The sequence below is a fragment of the Rattus norvegicus genome, chromosome 16, assembly GCF_036323735.1.
Source record: "Rattus norvegicus strain BN/NHsdMcwi chromosome 16, GRCr8, whole genome shotgun sequence".
Classification (NCBI taxonomy): Eukaryota; Metazoa; Chordata; class Mammalia; order Rodentia; family Muridae; genus Rattus; species Rattus norvegicus.
The window spans coordinates 11231463-11246204 of record NC_086034.1 but is presented as its reverse complement, the minus strand read 5'-3'; the positions used below and the strand labels follow the sequence as shown (position 1 = coordinate 11246204).

The 14742-nt window shown below is 41.6% G+C and overlaps 1 protein-coding gene across 3 annotated transcripts; it reads left to right on the top strand.

Moving 5' to 3' along the window:
* The first annotated feature begins 8005 nt into the window (after nt 1-8005).
* Cdrt15l2 (CMT1A duplicated region transcript 15 like 2) lies at nt 8006-13961 on the top strand. Of its 3 annotated transcripts, NR_172208.1 has the most exons (4): nt 8006-11716; nt 11842-12038; nt 12755-13037; nt 13130-13961. NR_172208.1 is itself a non-coding variant. In NM_001394798.1 (3 exons), the coding sequence occupies exons 1-3, from the start codon at nt 11540-11542 to the stop codon at nt 13389-13391; spliced, it is 636 nt and encodes a 211-aa protein (NP_001381727.1). In that variant the 5' UTR covers nt 8006-11539; the 3' UTR covers nt 13392-13961. The 3 variants fall into 3 exon arrangements, 2 of the variants coding, with proteins under 2 accessions (NP_001381727.1, XP_063131701.1); NM_001394798.1 differs by lacking the exon at nt 12755-13037; XM_063275631.1 differs by lacking the exon at nt 12755-13037 and having other exon boundaries at nt 11443-11668; nt 13130-13873.
* Nucleotides 13962-14742: the final 781 nt, after the last annotated feature.

The window sequence follows — 14742 nt, the reverse complement described above, 5'->3', positions numbered from 1 at the left end:
ACACCCATAAAGAAGGGGAGCTAAGCATTAGGGGGATGTTAGCTCAGAAACTGAAAAGGGAATAACATTCGAAATGTAAATAAGAAATACTCAAGTTAATTAAAAAAAAAAGCTCAGGTGATAACAGATGCTGACAAGGATATGGAAAAAGAGGAATCCTCCTCCACTGTTGGTGTATCCAAAGCTGCTGCATCTCTTCTGGAAATTGCTCCGGAAATTTCTAAATGATTGAAAATACTACTATCTGAGGATCGAGCCTTATGATTCCTGGTCATCCACCCAAAAAGTTCTTCAACATATAACAAGACACATGCTGCACTATGTTCATATCAGCCTTAGTTATAATAACCAGAACCTAGAAAGAAACAGATGTCCATAAAGAGAGTAATGGATAATGTAAGGTGATATATTTACACACAGGAGTACTTCTGAACTATTAGAAACAATTGACAACATGAATTCCTAGCCAAAAGGATAGAACTAGAAAATACCACCCTTAGTGTCATAACCCATTCACAAAAGAACACACATGGTATACACTCATTGAAAATACTATTTTAGCCACAAAGTTTGGAATACCTAAGAAAAAATTCAAACATCATATGAAGCTCAAGAAAAAGGAAGACTGTAATGTGAATGTTTCATTCTTTTTCAAAGGGAGTACAAAATACTCAGGAGAGGAAATACAGAACCAAAGAGTGGAGCTTGGACTGAACAGAAGGAAATCATCCAGTGACTGCCCTACCTGGGCATTAAGCCCATATGCATCCACCAAACCCAATCACTATTCCTCATTCCAAGAAGTGCTTGCTGACAATAGCCAGATATGGGTGACTCCAGAGTGGCTCTGCTCTAGTCCTGCTGATAGAAATGTAAACTTTGTACTGAATAAGGTGACAAGAAGAGAGAAGTTAGAGAAAAGACTGAAGGAGGAGAAGGGATTTGCAACCCCATAAGAACAACAATGTGGACCAAAGATATCACACCAGAGCTCCCAGGGACCACACCAACACTCAGTCAGTACACATGGAAGGACCCGGGAATCCTGCCACACAGGTAGCAGAGGATGGCATTGTCCAACCTCAATAAGAGGAAAAGCCATTGGTCCTGTGAAGACTCTATTCCCCAACATAGGATAATGACAGGGTGTTGTTTGTGTAGTGGGTGTTTGGGAGTGGGAGCATTCTCACAGAAGCTGGGTCATGGGATGGGGATATGGGGGAGGGGGCAACCTTTGAAATCTAAAAACATGAAATATACAAGAAAAATAAAATTTATAAAAACATAGCAAAAAGCATGTGTTGATCAGGACTACTTGAACTAGTTCAGGCTTAAGAACAGCAGGAAGATGGGGATTTTGAGCAGCTAAGGATTGAGAAAAGCTTTACCAATCCTTTGTGTTAATCTACCAAGTTTTATGCAGGTCAAGACAATGAAGAGAAGCCAGTCCTCCTGGAGCTCCACAAATTGTGCTGCTCCACACTGGCTCCTCTACTGTACTCTCTGCCTTACAGTCAATGTTTTCAACTCACAATCTCGCTGTGTCGGTGGTAATATTTAGTCCTCCACTGCTTTGCCATCACAATTATAAGTATAAATTTTAGTGCAGTGGGGCCTCTCCCTGATTCATGCCTGTGCTGCTGTAAGGAAACTATGGGAGTTTTGTGGCTTATTCTTGGTAACATGATCAGTGTCTTAGATGCTTGGGACACTATGCTCCTGTTGTATAACCTTCACTATACAGGCTTTTCATGTCTACCAACACATACACCCCCAGACACATACACACACACGCATACACAAACACACACAAACACAAAAATCCAGACACATGCACACACAAACAGAAATATAAATGCAAGTTAGCATGTATGCATGTAAGCACTCCCATGTAGTTTCATGCCTTCCCAGGCAAAAATACATATAATATACGTAAGAATTTTCTAATGTGCATGCGATCCTCTCATGTACTGTGAGGACCTAGCATGAATGCATGTGCACTTGCAGAAGAACCTGACAACTTTTGGGTACTGGAACCAAAGAAACTTAGAAAACATCCCAAGGTCGAGAAAAGGAGCAATGAACACTCTACTTCATTTGGCAAGAGAAACAAGTTAATAATTTAATATTACACTGCCTACCATTGTGCAGTAGCAGAGAAGTCTGAATTCATAAACATGATGTGGATTCCTCTGATCACTGGCTTGATAAACCATGACTCAGACACTTAGTTTGAAGGAGGGAGTTGACCAGGGAATGAAGATTGAATGACTTTGGAGCAAAACCACTGGTAAGTGTAGAAAAAATATAGAGGAAGAGATGGGATAGAAGGGAGTGAGGAGATGAGGGAGTAGAGAAGTGATGGCTGCCACACACCACAGGGTGGCGACAGAGAAAGGATGGTGATGGTTGCTCAAGTTTCATTCAGTTGTTGTGCTAAGGACCAGACCTAATGTTACTAAAGAAAGAGAAAGTTTTCTTGCAGGTGACAGATCACAGTCCAACACTGGAGAGAATCAGATCAAGGACTCAGGCAGGAATAGAAGAAGAAGCAATGGAGGCTGAATCCCCTCTGAAAGAGTGCTAGGGGGCCAACTTCCGTCTGGTAAGCCATTGGATGTTCCTAGGTCAGCTGTTCTCAAAGAGCTGTAAACCTCTGGGCTTAAGCCCTAAAATGATCTTGGTGGTGGAAACTAACGCTGGGAAAGACAATTCCTATGCAGGCACACTGCTATTGTGGTGCTGTTGACTGTCACAGGTATTCATGTGATCTCATTCCGCACAGAATACATATTAGGTTATATAAATGCTAGGAAACATGCCTAGGTTTATGTTTATGGTAGATTGGGAAAATTAGGGCAGAATTTATGAGTCTGCCAATTCAGTTCAACAGTAGAGACTCAGCTTGCAAAACTGAGGTGCTACCTAATTTGAGATATCTCTGGGAACAGTGCAGTGGGAAACAGATGTACACCTGTGTGAATTTGTGCACTTAGGAAATGGGTGTGGACACGGGGGCCTTTAAGGAAAATCCTATTAAAAAGAGACAGTAATGAAACCACCCTCTTGAAATTGGCCTAAGAATACAGAACCTTGTTAACCAGACAGCCCAATGGTTAGAGTAAGGCCTGCAGGCTCACTGGTTAGAGACTGTAGAGAGGGCAGGATGTTTTCTTGCTGTCTTCAGACTACTTGAGCATCAAGCCTTAAGAAAGCCAACAGGGGGAGCCATGATGGTGTCTGGAGGCACAGGGTTCACTCTTGCCATCAACGCCTGTGGCCATTTTCCCAAATGGTGGAAAAATTGACCAAAGCCAGCCAAGAAAAAGACCACACAGACCAGATAACCACTCTGTTTTCTCTTGCTGTCTTTAATAGAAATAATTCAGGGAATCTTGGAATGAGGAGAACCAATCAGATGTTTGCATATTTCTGCCAGTTTCAACCATCCACTTTGAAGTTTTTCAGGTTGAGAATTCTTCTCTTGAAAAGAACCTGATGGAGCCCAAGAGAGAGGCATGGATCAGGGCACAGACTGTGTTTGAGCAGATGAACACGCTGGTGCCTTTTCTGTAGGAAAGGGAACCCTTGGCTGTCCTAGCTTTTCTGTCTACTTATAGAAGCTTTGTGACACACCTACAGGTATTGGTCCTGCTATTTTTGAGGTGAGTGCCAATCTTCAAGCCCATAGTTCTCAGAGCTTCCTGATGGTTTCAGGATTTTCCCTCCCTTCTTCTGTTTGTGTGTGTCTGTCTCTGTCTGTCTCTATCTCTCTCTGCCTCTCTCTGTGTCTCTGCCTTTCTCTTTCTCTCATTTATCTGTTTTTTTCTCCATTTCTGTCCCTCTTTGTTTCTCTCTCACACATTCTCTCTCTTTTTCTCTCAATATCTGTACCTGCCGCTCTGTCTCTGTCTCTCTGTCTCTCTGTCTCTGACTCTCTCACTCTCTCTCTCTGTGAATGTGTGTATGCACGTGTGTGCTTGTGTGTTTATATGTGTTTGTTTGTTTGTATCTGTTGTTGACCTTCTCTCTTTGTCTGTTTTTCTTTCTGTCCTATATCTAATCTCCCCATCTTTTCCCTTTTTCTTTATCTTTCTTTGCACACTCCCTGTTCATTACAGGATCTATCTCTGTCTCCATCTCAATCTCTGTGTCCATCGCAGTCTTGTCTCCACCTCTTTATTATCTACATAATAGTAACAACCGATTAGCATGCATTAAGTAATTCCTTCTCCCAAGCTTGATCCACCATTTGGGCTGTCCCAGGCTGAGACCCTAAAGTGGATGTAGCTAAGCCCTATCCCTTGAGAAGGCACTTTTTCCTTCCCCCAAGATTCCTGAGGCCTTGGATGATACAATTTTCTCATATATAAAGGAGGTTCTAGAAATTTTGAGTACCCACTAGAGATGTGTACAAAGTAGAGACTCATGAAGGGTAATCAAGGAAACCATGTGACAAAGGAGATGTGTGGATAGAGATGCTTGTGTTCAACTTTTGCACAGATACATTGAAAGCACCTATTGTGTACAGGTGAAGTAATAAATCTGAGAGCAGACAGGACTGCAAGTATTAGGTGAGGGGCATGGAACTTTAGAGGAGACAATCTCTCTGGTGTTCTCTAGGTATGCATACTTCAGCCCTTAGTCTAAAGAGGATGAAGAAGTAAAGAGCACCCTCTGTAGCTTCTTGGAAACATGGATGGACAAGAACCCTGAGGACTTTTGTGACCCATCAGACTTGTTGCCTCTGAAATACCTGAAGGGCTACTTGAGTGTGTACATGCCCCACTGTGATCTTAGTGTCCGTGTCAAGAGGCTGCTGACACAGTTGGAGGAAGAACATGCCAAGGATTCCCAGGCCAAAGATGAGGAAGATTCAGATCTGGGGAGACACAAATCCTCAGAACCACAGATTGAATGGGTTTAAACCAACAGGGAAAAGAGACAATCTGGAGCCTGAACCAACGTGTGCACCAGAGCTGGAGGGCACTACAACCTCCAAAAGATCTTTGACCCATGAGTTGTTGCCAGCAGCAGCCCAGACAGCACACGTGATAGCAGCTGTGGAACCTGTGTCTCAGTATGTCTCTAGATATAGTGTATCTTTCAGTCATCTCCTGCTTGCAAAAACAGGCCTACCTATTTAGAGAGTGGCCCTGTCACCTGTGATCTTCAATTGGAGTCTGTCCTATAGCTTAGGTGCTGCTCCTGCCCCTCATGATCAGCTGCTGATTTCAATCCAGCAGCAGTTCCAACCCCACAGCCAGCCTTCCCTCCCATGAAAAACAGCCTTTTACTCCTTCTGATGTTTTCAATATTTTAAGTATTTTTTTAATAAATTGTTAGTATTTGGTTTACATTGTGTAAAAGCTGTCTAATAGTGAGAGAAAATGTCTACAAATTTTAAATATTCTATTTGATAAATTATTTTAACTTTATTCAAAGTTTTTAAAAGAACGAAAATAATTTTAAATAGATAAACATAAGCATTTAAACAATTAAGTGACATGTGGAAAGTATAAATGTTAAATGTCTTAAATAGTCTGTTTTCTTGAGAAGATATACAAGTTACCACTAAATCACATGTAAAAAAAGCATACTAGTATTTTACATATGAAACAATCATCATACAATCGTTATGGTTAATGGCTAGAAAAAACCTAAAGTCCTTCCACTGAAGAATGGATAAATGAAATATTTAATATTTACACATTGGAGTGATCTACAGCTCTTAAAATGCACATGTTGTTCCATCCTGGCAAATAAATGGAAAAAGAAAACAAATAGAATATAAACTCAGATATATGTGGAAATTACTTTTAAGGTAAAGAACAAGAATGCTGTAATCCACAGACCAGACAAGCTAAGCAATCAAAGGACCCAAGATACAGATGCGTGCATCTCGCTGTGAAGAGTAAGCACATGGACATCTACATTTTGTTATTGGGGTGGGGAATAGTTATGGGAGGGGTCTAAATGAAGAGTAGAGATGGGAAAGGAGGATAAGGGGAGCGAGTCATTGAAATGTAAATTAGAATTGGGGATATCTCTGGGAAAATCAGGAAACCTGGCACAGTGGAAACTTCTAGGAATCTATAGGTGTGACTCCAGATCAGATTCCTCGTGGTTGGGGATATTGAGACTTTCTTGTAACCAGAAAGACTTCTAGTTGACAGATTAGCATATCAGCCGAGCCACAAAAAATTTTACCTATATTTTCTACAGCCTAAAAGATGTGTTGTAGTAAAGGTGGCACAGAAATCGTGAAAGTGTCTAATAAATGCCTTGATACATTTGAGAGCTATGCCAGGAGAGTGTTATTGCCCAGGCTAGACTGCCCAGAGGCACAGATGCATACAGAAACAGGATAGAAAATAAAGAATAGAAAATTATGTCAATGAAATGATTACTAACATCATTCTGATATACACAGAGATTGGTCCAAAACCAAGTGTTATCAGAAAAGCTTCACTTAGAATATTATGGAAAGAAAAAGAAGGAAAAACAACCAGACATTGAGTAGAGCTTGGAAAACATTGTAAAAAAGTTGGTACAAAATTTCATAGGCTCTGGTGTTAAAGGATATCAGAAGATGAAAATAAAATATCCAGTCAAGCTGAGCCTATATGATACAGAGAATGAACAGTCCACCAGAGCCTGCATGGGGACCTCTTAGGCAACATTTGACTGAATTAGGCCCTCAGCACCTTGTAACACTTCTGTAGGTACATCTATTTGTAAAGTCTTAATACTGGGAGCAGGGGCTGTCTCTGACTCTGTTGCCTGTGCATGGGAGCCTCTCCCCTTACTGGGTTTCAAGCTCTAGCCTGAATACAAGTGGAAGTGCCCAATCTTAATGCAAACTAAAGAGCCAGGGTTGGTAAATATACATGAGAGGCCTGCCCTATTCTGAAGATGAATGAAGGAGGAACTGCTAGACATGATGTGGACAGTGCTGGTGGAAAGAAAAGAGAGTCATAAAAGAGAGAGGGGAAAGGAAGGAGGAAAGAAAGGAGGCCAGAAGGGAAGTAGGTAGGGAGGAATAGAGGGAGGGAGGGAAGAATGGAGAGAGAGAGGGAGAGACAGAGTCAGAGACACAGAGAGGAGACAGAGCAAGAAGAACAGAGACAAAAAGACTCACCAAGAGACACAGCAACTGGCAGATTCACAGAGAAGTGGAGAAGGGGAACGAAAGATGCATTCAAGAACACAAAAGTAAGGGGTTGTTTCTATGAATGTTATTTTAAGGGTCTTTAAGAACGTTCCCTTCCCTCTTTTGAGATGGTCAATTTCCCAAAAGTCTATATGGCTCACTGGCTTATAGGTGTGGCATAACATGTGCTGATCAGCCAGAATTCAAGGGCCATACCTCACATAGTAAAAGCAATATATAGCAAACCAGCAGCCCACATCACACTAAATTGAGACAAACTTGAAATAACCCCACTGAAATCAGGAACTAGACAAGGATGCCCACTCTCTCCCCACCTATTACATGTAATCCTTGAAGACCTAGCCAGAGCAATTAGATAAATGGAGTTCAGAGGGATACAAACTGGAAAGGAAATGTCAAAACACAATTATTTGCAGACCATATGATAGTATACTTAAGAGATCACAAAAATTTCAACAGAGTATTCCCACAGTTGATAAACAACTTCAGTAAAGTAGTTGGATATAAAACTAATGCAAACAAATGAGTAGCCCTTATCTGCTCAAGGATAAACAGGATGAGAAAAAAATAGGGAAATGACACTGTTCATGATAGCCGCAAATATCTATAAAATACTTTGGTGTGACTCTAATCAAACAAGTGAAAGATCTTTATGACAAGTACTTCAAGTCTTTGAAGAAATAAATCAAAGAAGATTCCAGAAGATGGAGAGATCTCCCAGGCTGATAGATTGGCAGGATTAATATACAAAAGTCCATCTTGCCCAAAGCCATCTACAGATTCAGTAGAATACCCATTAAAATTTCAAATCAAATTTTCATTGAATTAGAACGAGCAATTTGCAAAATTATTTGGGAAGGAAAAAAGAACTTAGGATTTCAACAAGTATTCTAAACAATAAAAGAATTCTGGGGAATTCACCCTTCCTGACCTAAAGGTGTATTAAAAAAAAGGTCTTGAAAAAAACTTCATAATACTGGTACAGAGACAGGCAGGTTGATCAATAGAATAGAACTGAAGACCTAGAAATGGACGCATACACCATTGGTCACTTGATCTTACACAAAGGACCTAAAATTATGCAATTGAAGAAAGACAGCATTTTCAACATATGGCGCTGGTTCAAGTGGAGGTCTGCAAGGTAAAGAATGCAAATTGACCCATTCTTATCTCCTTGTACAGAACTCTAGTCAAGTGGATCAAAGATTTCCACATAAAATGAGACACACTGAAACTAATAGAAGGAAGGTGGGAAAATGCCTTCAACACATAAACACAGGGAAAACCTACTGAACAGAGCATAAAATGTGATGCAGTACATACAGGAGTACTACACAGCTATTAAAAACAATGATTACATGAAATTATTAGGCAAATGGATGGAACTTGAGAATACCAACCTAAGAGAAGTAACCCAGTCACAAAGGAACACACATGGCACATGGACTACACTAGCTGCAAAGTGGATAGTAGGCCAACAGCTTGGAATAACTAAGAAAAAATTAACAGATCATAACAAGCTCAAGAAGAAGGAAGACGAACATGTGAATGCTTCATTCCTTCTTAAAAGGGAGAACATAATACTCAGGGCAGGAAATACAGAAACAAAGAGTGAAGATGGACTGAAGAGAAGGTCTTCCAGAGACCAGGTCCCTCGCCTGGGGACATATCTCATGTGCAGCCTACAAACTCAGGCACTATTGCTGATTCCAAGAAGTGCTAGCTGAAGGAGCCAGGTATGGCTGACTCCTAAGAGGCTCTGCTGGAACCCAACTGACACACATGAGGATGGTTGCAACTAACAATTGGACTGAACAAGGGGAACGCAATGGAGGAGTAAGAAAAAAGACTGAAGGAGCAGAAGGATTTGTAACCCTGTAAGAAGAACAATACTATCAAGCAAACCCATCCCACCAGACCTCCCAGGGACCAAACCACCAACCAATCAGTACACCTGGAGGGTCCCAGGACTGCAGCCACACATGTAGCAGAGGATGCCATTGTCCAGAATCATAAAGACTAAAAGCCCTTGGTCCTGTGAAGACTCTGTTCCCCAAAGTAGGATAATGCCAGGGTGTTGAGGGTGGAGTGGGTGGGTGGGAGTGGGAGCATCCTCAGAGAAGAGGGGGTTGGGAAGAGGATATGGGTAAGGGGGTAAAGCAGATAACATTTGAAATCAAAAACAAAAATATCCATGAAAAACACGATTTAAAAAAATAGCCAAAAATCAAGTGTTGATCAGGAATTGAAGTAGTTCACACTCAAAATCAGCAGGAAGAAGGGGATGTTGAGCAGCTACTGACAGAGAAAAGCTCTACCAGTCATTGATGTTAAACTACCAAGTGTTACGCAGGAAAATACAATGAAGAAGAAGTCAGCCATCTTGGAAGTCCACAATTTTGCTGACTCTACACTGCTCTACAATACTCTCTGACTTACAGTCAATGTTTTAATTCCTAATCTCACTGGATCAGTGGTAATAACTACTCTTCCTCAGCTTTTCTATCACAGTTCTATTATTAATTCTAGTGTGGTGGTGCATCTACATGATTCATATCAATACTATGGCAGCGAAGGGAGTTGTGTGGCTAACTTTCATGACATGATCAGACTCCTAGACGCTTGGAACATAATTCTCATGTCACATAATCCTTCTCTATACAGGCTTTTCATCTCTTGATAATTTTCAACTTATCAAGTGGAAGTGGTATCTTCACAGACGAATCCTCTGAACTTAGATGTCCCTGCTCCCATTACCAATAGATTCCACAGCTCGTCTGCTTCTAGGAACAGAGCCATGAAGAGTCTTAGAGTTCCTCTATTGTGTTTTATTTTGTCTCACCAGAGGACACAGATCAAGACCATGATGTGGACCTAGGTTCCTTTGAAGAGAGAGTTAGTTCCCAGGGTTATTTCTGTACCAAGTCATTTTAAGGAATTCTAACTTTTTCCTTAACCCATAAAGAATGTTACATTCTACCAAAACTCACATACACAACACACACACACACACACACACACACACACACACACACACACTCCCCCCAAAAAGGAAAAAACACATGGACACACATCCATAGATGCAAATGTTTGCTTGAATGTATGCATGTAAGCACTCCCATGTACTTTCTCAGATGAACATGCACAGATAAACCTAACACATATAACAAAGCTATCATGCAATGCCCTCCACACATGTACCTTGAGGCATAACCATGCACATGAATATGAACATCCAGGAGATCCTGAACAATTTTTGGGAATTTAAACAAAAGAATCTAAATAACGTCAGAGGGAAGAGTACAGGAGCAATGAACTCAACTCTACTCCATTTGGCAAGGGAGACAACATAGTAATTAACTGTAACACCGCCCACCACTGTGGAGTAGCAGGGAATTCTGATCTCATGGACTTGGTGTTTACCCCTCACATCACTGGCTTGTTAAACTGTGACCCAGACACTGTGTTGGAAGGAGGGAGATGACCAGGGGATAAAGAGTGAATGACTTCGGAGCAAATGTTACTGAGAGGAGCAGAAAAAGGAAACAGAGTATAACGGAAGAGATGGGATAGAGGAGGAAGAATGATTAGGAACTAGAGAAGTGATGGCTGCCACATGACACATGATGGGCACAGAGAAAGTGTGGTGTGTTCTGTTCAGGTTTCATTCAGTTACTTTGACAAGCACCAGCACTAAATGATACTAAGGAAAGAGAAAGTTTTCTTGCAGATGACAGGACACAGCCGACCATTGAAGGGAATCAGATCAAGGACACAAGCAGGAATTAAAAGAAGAAGCAATGGAGGATGAATCCACTCTGAAAGAGTGCTAGGGGGCCAGCGTCCATCTTGTAAGTGGTTGGATGATCCTAGGTCAGAGGATCACAAAGGGCTGTAAAGCTACTGGCTTAAGCCCTAAAATGATCATCATGGTAGAAACCGACTCTGTGAAAGACAATTCCTAGGCAGGCACACTGACATTGTGGAGCTGCTGCGGTCACAGGCGTGCATGTGATCTCATTCCACACAGAACACATACAAGGTCATGTAAATGCAAGGAGACCAGCCTAGGGTTTGTTTATGGTAAATTGGGATAATTAGGGCTGAATTTATGAGTATGGTTACAGATGTAGCTCAAAAGGAGAGACTCAGCTTCCAAAACTGATATCTACCTATGTTGATTTGTGTACCTAGGAAATGGCAGGGGGCATGGGAGCCTTTAAGGAATGTTCTGTTGAAGAAGGGACAGTGATGGAACCACCCTCTTCAAAATGACCTAACAATACAGAACCTTGGTAACCAGGCAACACACTGGTTGGAGCAAGGCCTGCAGGCTCACTTGCCAGAGACAGTTGAGAGGGAAGGATGTTCTCTTGCTGTCTTCGGACTACTCGAGGCTCAGGCCTCAAGAAAGACAACAGGGAAGGCCACGGTGGTGTCTGGAGGCACAGGGTTCGCTCTTGTCTTCGACGCCTGTGGCCATTTTCCCGAAAGGTAAGATCATCGACCAAGACCAGTCAAAGCCATGAGCACACAGACAAGGTAACTACTGGTGTTTTTCTCCATTTTTAGCAGATAATAATTCAGGAAAATTTGTAATAAGTAGATCCAGTCAGAATGCTGTAGACCAGTGACCCTTTGAAACTTTTGCCTTGATCTTTCCTCAGAGTGAGAATGATTCTGCAGCACAGGACCTGAGCGAGTCCTATAGAGACTCCAGCATTAGTACAGAGGCTGTGGTTAAGCTAGGGAACAAGCTGGGGCCTTCTCTGCAGGAAGGGGACACCTTCTATGTCCCTGCCTTTTCGATCATATACCAAAGATTTGACACCCCCCTACTGGTACTGGACCAGCTGTTCCTGAGGTGAGTGCCAATTGCAAAGCCCATAGTTTTCACATCATTCTGTTGATCCTGGGTCTTTCTGTTTCTGTCTCTGTCTCTCCCTGTCTCTCCCTGTCTCTCCCTGTCTCTCCCTGTCTCTCCCTGTCTCTCTCTCTCTCTCTCTCTCTCTCTCTCTCTCTCTCTGTGTGTGTGTGTGTGTGTGTGTCACTCTCCCTGTTTCTCTTCATGTCTCTCCTTCTGTCTCTGTGTCTGTCCTTCTCTCTCTCTCTCTCTCTCTCTCTCTCTCTCTCTCTGTCTCTCTCTATCTCTCTCTGTCTCTATATCTCTCTCTGCCTGTCACTGTCTGTCTGTCTCTATCTCTCTCTGTCACTCTGTCTGTCTCTCTGTCTCTCTCTGTCTCTATCTCTATCTCTATCTCTTTCTCTTTCTCTCTATCTCTCTGTCTCTCTGTCTCTCTCTGTCTCTATCTCTCGCTGTCTCTCTCTGTCTTTCTGTCTCTCTGTCTCTCTGTCTCTGTCTCTCTATCTCCCTCTCTGTTCTGTCTCTGTCTCTCTGTCTATCTCTGTCGTTCTCTCTCTCTCTTTCTCTTCCACTCTTTGTGAGTGTGTGTGTGTGTGTGTGTGTGTGTGTGTGTGTGTGTGTGTGTGTGTGTGTATGTCTAAGTATTTATTCTGTACATCATTGTCAGGAAACAGTAACATGCATTAAGAATTTTTTTCTCCCATGCTTGGTCCAAGTGATACAGCTGTCCAATGCCAATGCTCTAAAATGGATGTCGCTGTCACCTCTACCTTGAAAAAGCACTTTATACTTCAATTGATATTTCTGAGGCCTTGGTGAATGCACTTCTTTCATTTGTAATGGAGGTTTAGGAAATATCAGAATATCCAATAAAGATGTATCAAACATGGAGATCTTTGAAGCATAATACATGGGACCATGTGACCACAGAGATATCCAAGTAGAGATGCACATGTTCAACCTTTGCACAGTTACAATGAAAGCACGGACTGTGTACAGGTGAATTCATAATTCTGAGAGCAGCCGGAACTGCCCATTTTATGTGAGGGTCCTGGGACTTTACAGGTGACATTCTCTCTGGTCTTCTCTAGGTATGCTAACTTCAGCCCTTATTGTGAAGAGGATGAACAAATAAATAACGCCCTCTGTAGCTTCCTGGAAACATGGATGGACAAGAACACTGAGGACTATTGTGAACCCTCGGAACTGTTCATACTGAAATATATAAAGGCCTATTTTGATGTGTGTATGGCACACTTAGATCTTAGTGTCCAGGTCAATAGGTTCATGACTCTCTTGCAGGACAATCAGGCCAAGGATTCCCATCCAAGGATGAGCAAGGCTCAGATCTGAGGAGACACACATCCTCAGATCCACAGATTGCATGGGTGTAAAACAGCAGGACAAGAGCCACTCTGGAGCCAGAACCAACTTGTGCATCACAGCTGGAGGGCACAAAACCTCCAGAACTTTCTCTGAAGCATGATTAGTTGCAACCAGATGTGGCAGCAGCAGCACAGACAGCACACATGATAGCAGCTGTTGAACTTGTGTCTCAGTATGTCTGTAGATACAATGTATGTTTCACTAACTTCCTACTTGCTGCAGTGGGCCTACCTATTCAGAGAATGGCCCTGTAACACCTTGTGTGTGCCTGCCCTGTATCTGTGCTACTGCTCCTGCCCAGGGTGCTCAGCCCCTCACTTCAGTCCAGCAGCAATTCCAGCCCCACACCCAGCCTTCTTCCTCCCCTGAGATATCACCTTTTTATTCTTTCTGATCTTTTCCATTTTGTGTTTAAATATTGGTTTAATAAATTGTTATTGTTTGTTTTCACTTTGCTCAAAGTTGTCTATGGTACAAAAATAATTTAAAAAAGTTAAACATAAGCATTTAAAATTATTAAATGTCATGCTTAAATTATGATTGGTAAAATCTTAGTCATTTTTAAAGGATGTATCCACATGACTAATAAAGCACATGTAATAACACTCACCATTACCTTTCAGTAAACTTCAAACTAAGTCTGAGGAGTGGGACCACTTCAGCCCCGTGGTAACAATTCAGTTCACATTGAATTGTGTATACTTTTATACATATAAATTTCAAGTTTAGCAAGTGTGTGATGTCATACAACTGTGGAATATTTCTGCGGCACATGTAGAATGCGTTACCTACTTCAGAAATACTTTCTCATTTCTTCAATAATAAAAGAACAGATTAATTGAAGGCGAATTCAAACTATAACTTGCAAGTTGCAATGTTACTGTGGTAGCCAAGAAGCTAAACAAGAGTCTAGAATTAGACTTAATGGATAGATCTGTGCAGACAGAAAGTTCAAATTTTGACTCCAGGGACTTGGGAAAAGAGTTTTTAATGGGTAGGAATGTGCTCTTCAATTGAAGAAAACATTTTCTACAAGTATACAATGTGTTTTGATTGTATCCACCCCTCATGACATCCCATCTATTCATCCCTGATGTCCCAAACACTCTCCCTCCTGGTATTTATTTTTTTTGTTTGTTCATTTTAATAATTGATTATAATTATCACTATTTTCTTTACACCTTGCATCCAATAAGTATGGATCCTGTAGGAATAGGTATATGGCTAGTGACTGGGTGCAAAAGGGCAGCCAGTCTACCACTGGTCACAATCTCAAACCAAAATATTTCTCTCCCTCCCCAGAAGTCAGCAACTGCAG

Coding starts and splice junctions, on each gene's coding strand:
- Cdrt15l2 (NM_001394798.1), top strand. CDS start 11,540: ATGTTCTCTTGCTGTCTTCGGACTACTCGAGGCTCAGGCCTCAAGAAA. Junction 11,717..11,841: donor GCCATGAGCACACAGACAAG/GTAACTACTGGT, acceptor ATCTTTCCTCAG/AGTGAGAATGATTCTGCAGC. Junction 12,039..13,129: donor CTGGACCAGCTGTTCCTGAG/GTGAGTGCCAAT, acceptor GGTCTTCTCTAG/GTATGCTAACTTCAGCCCTT.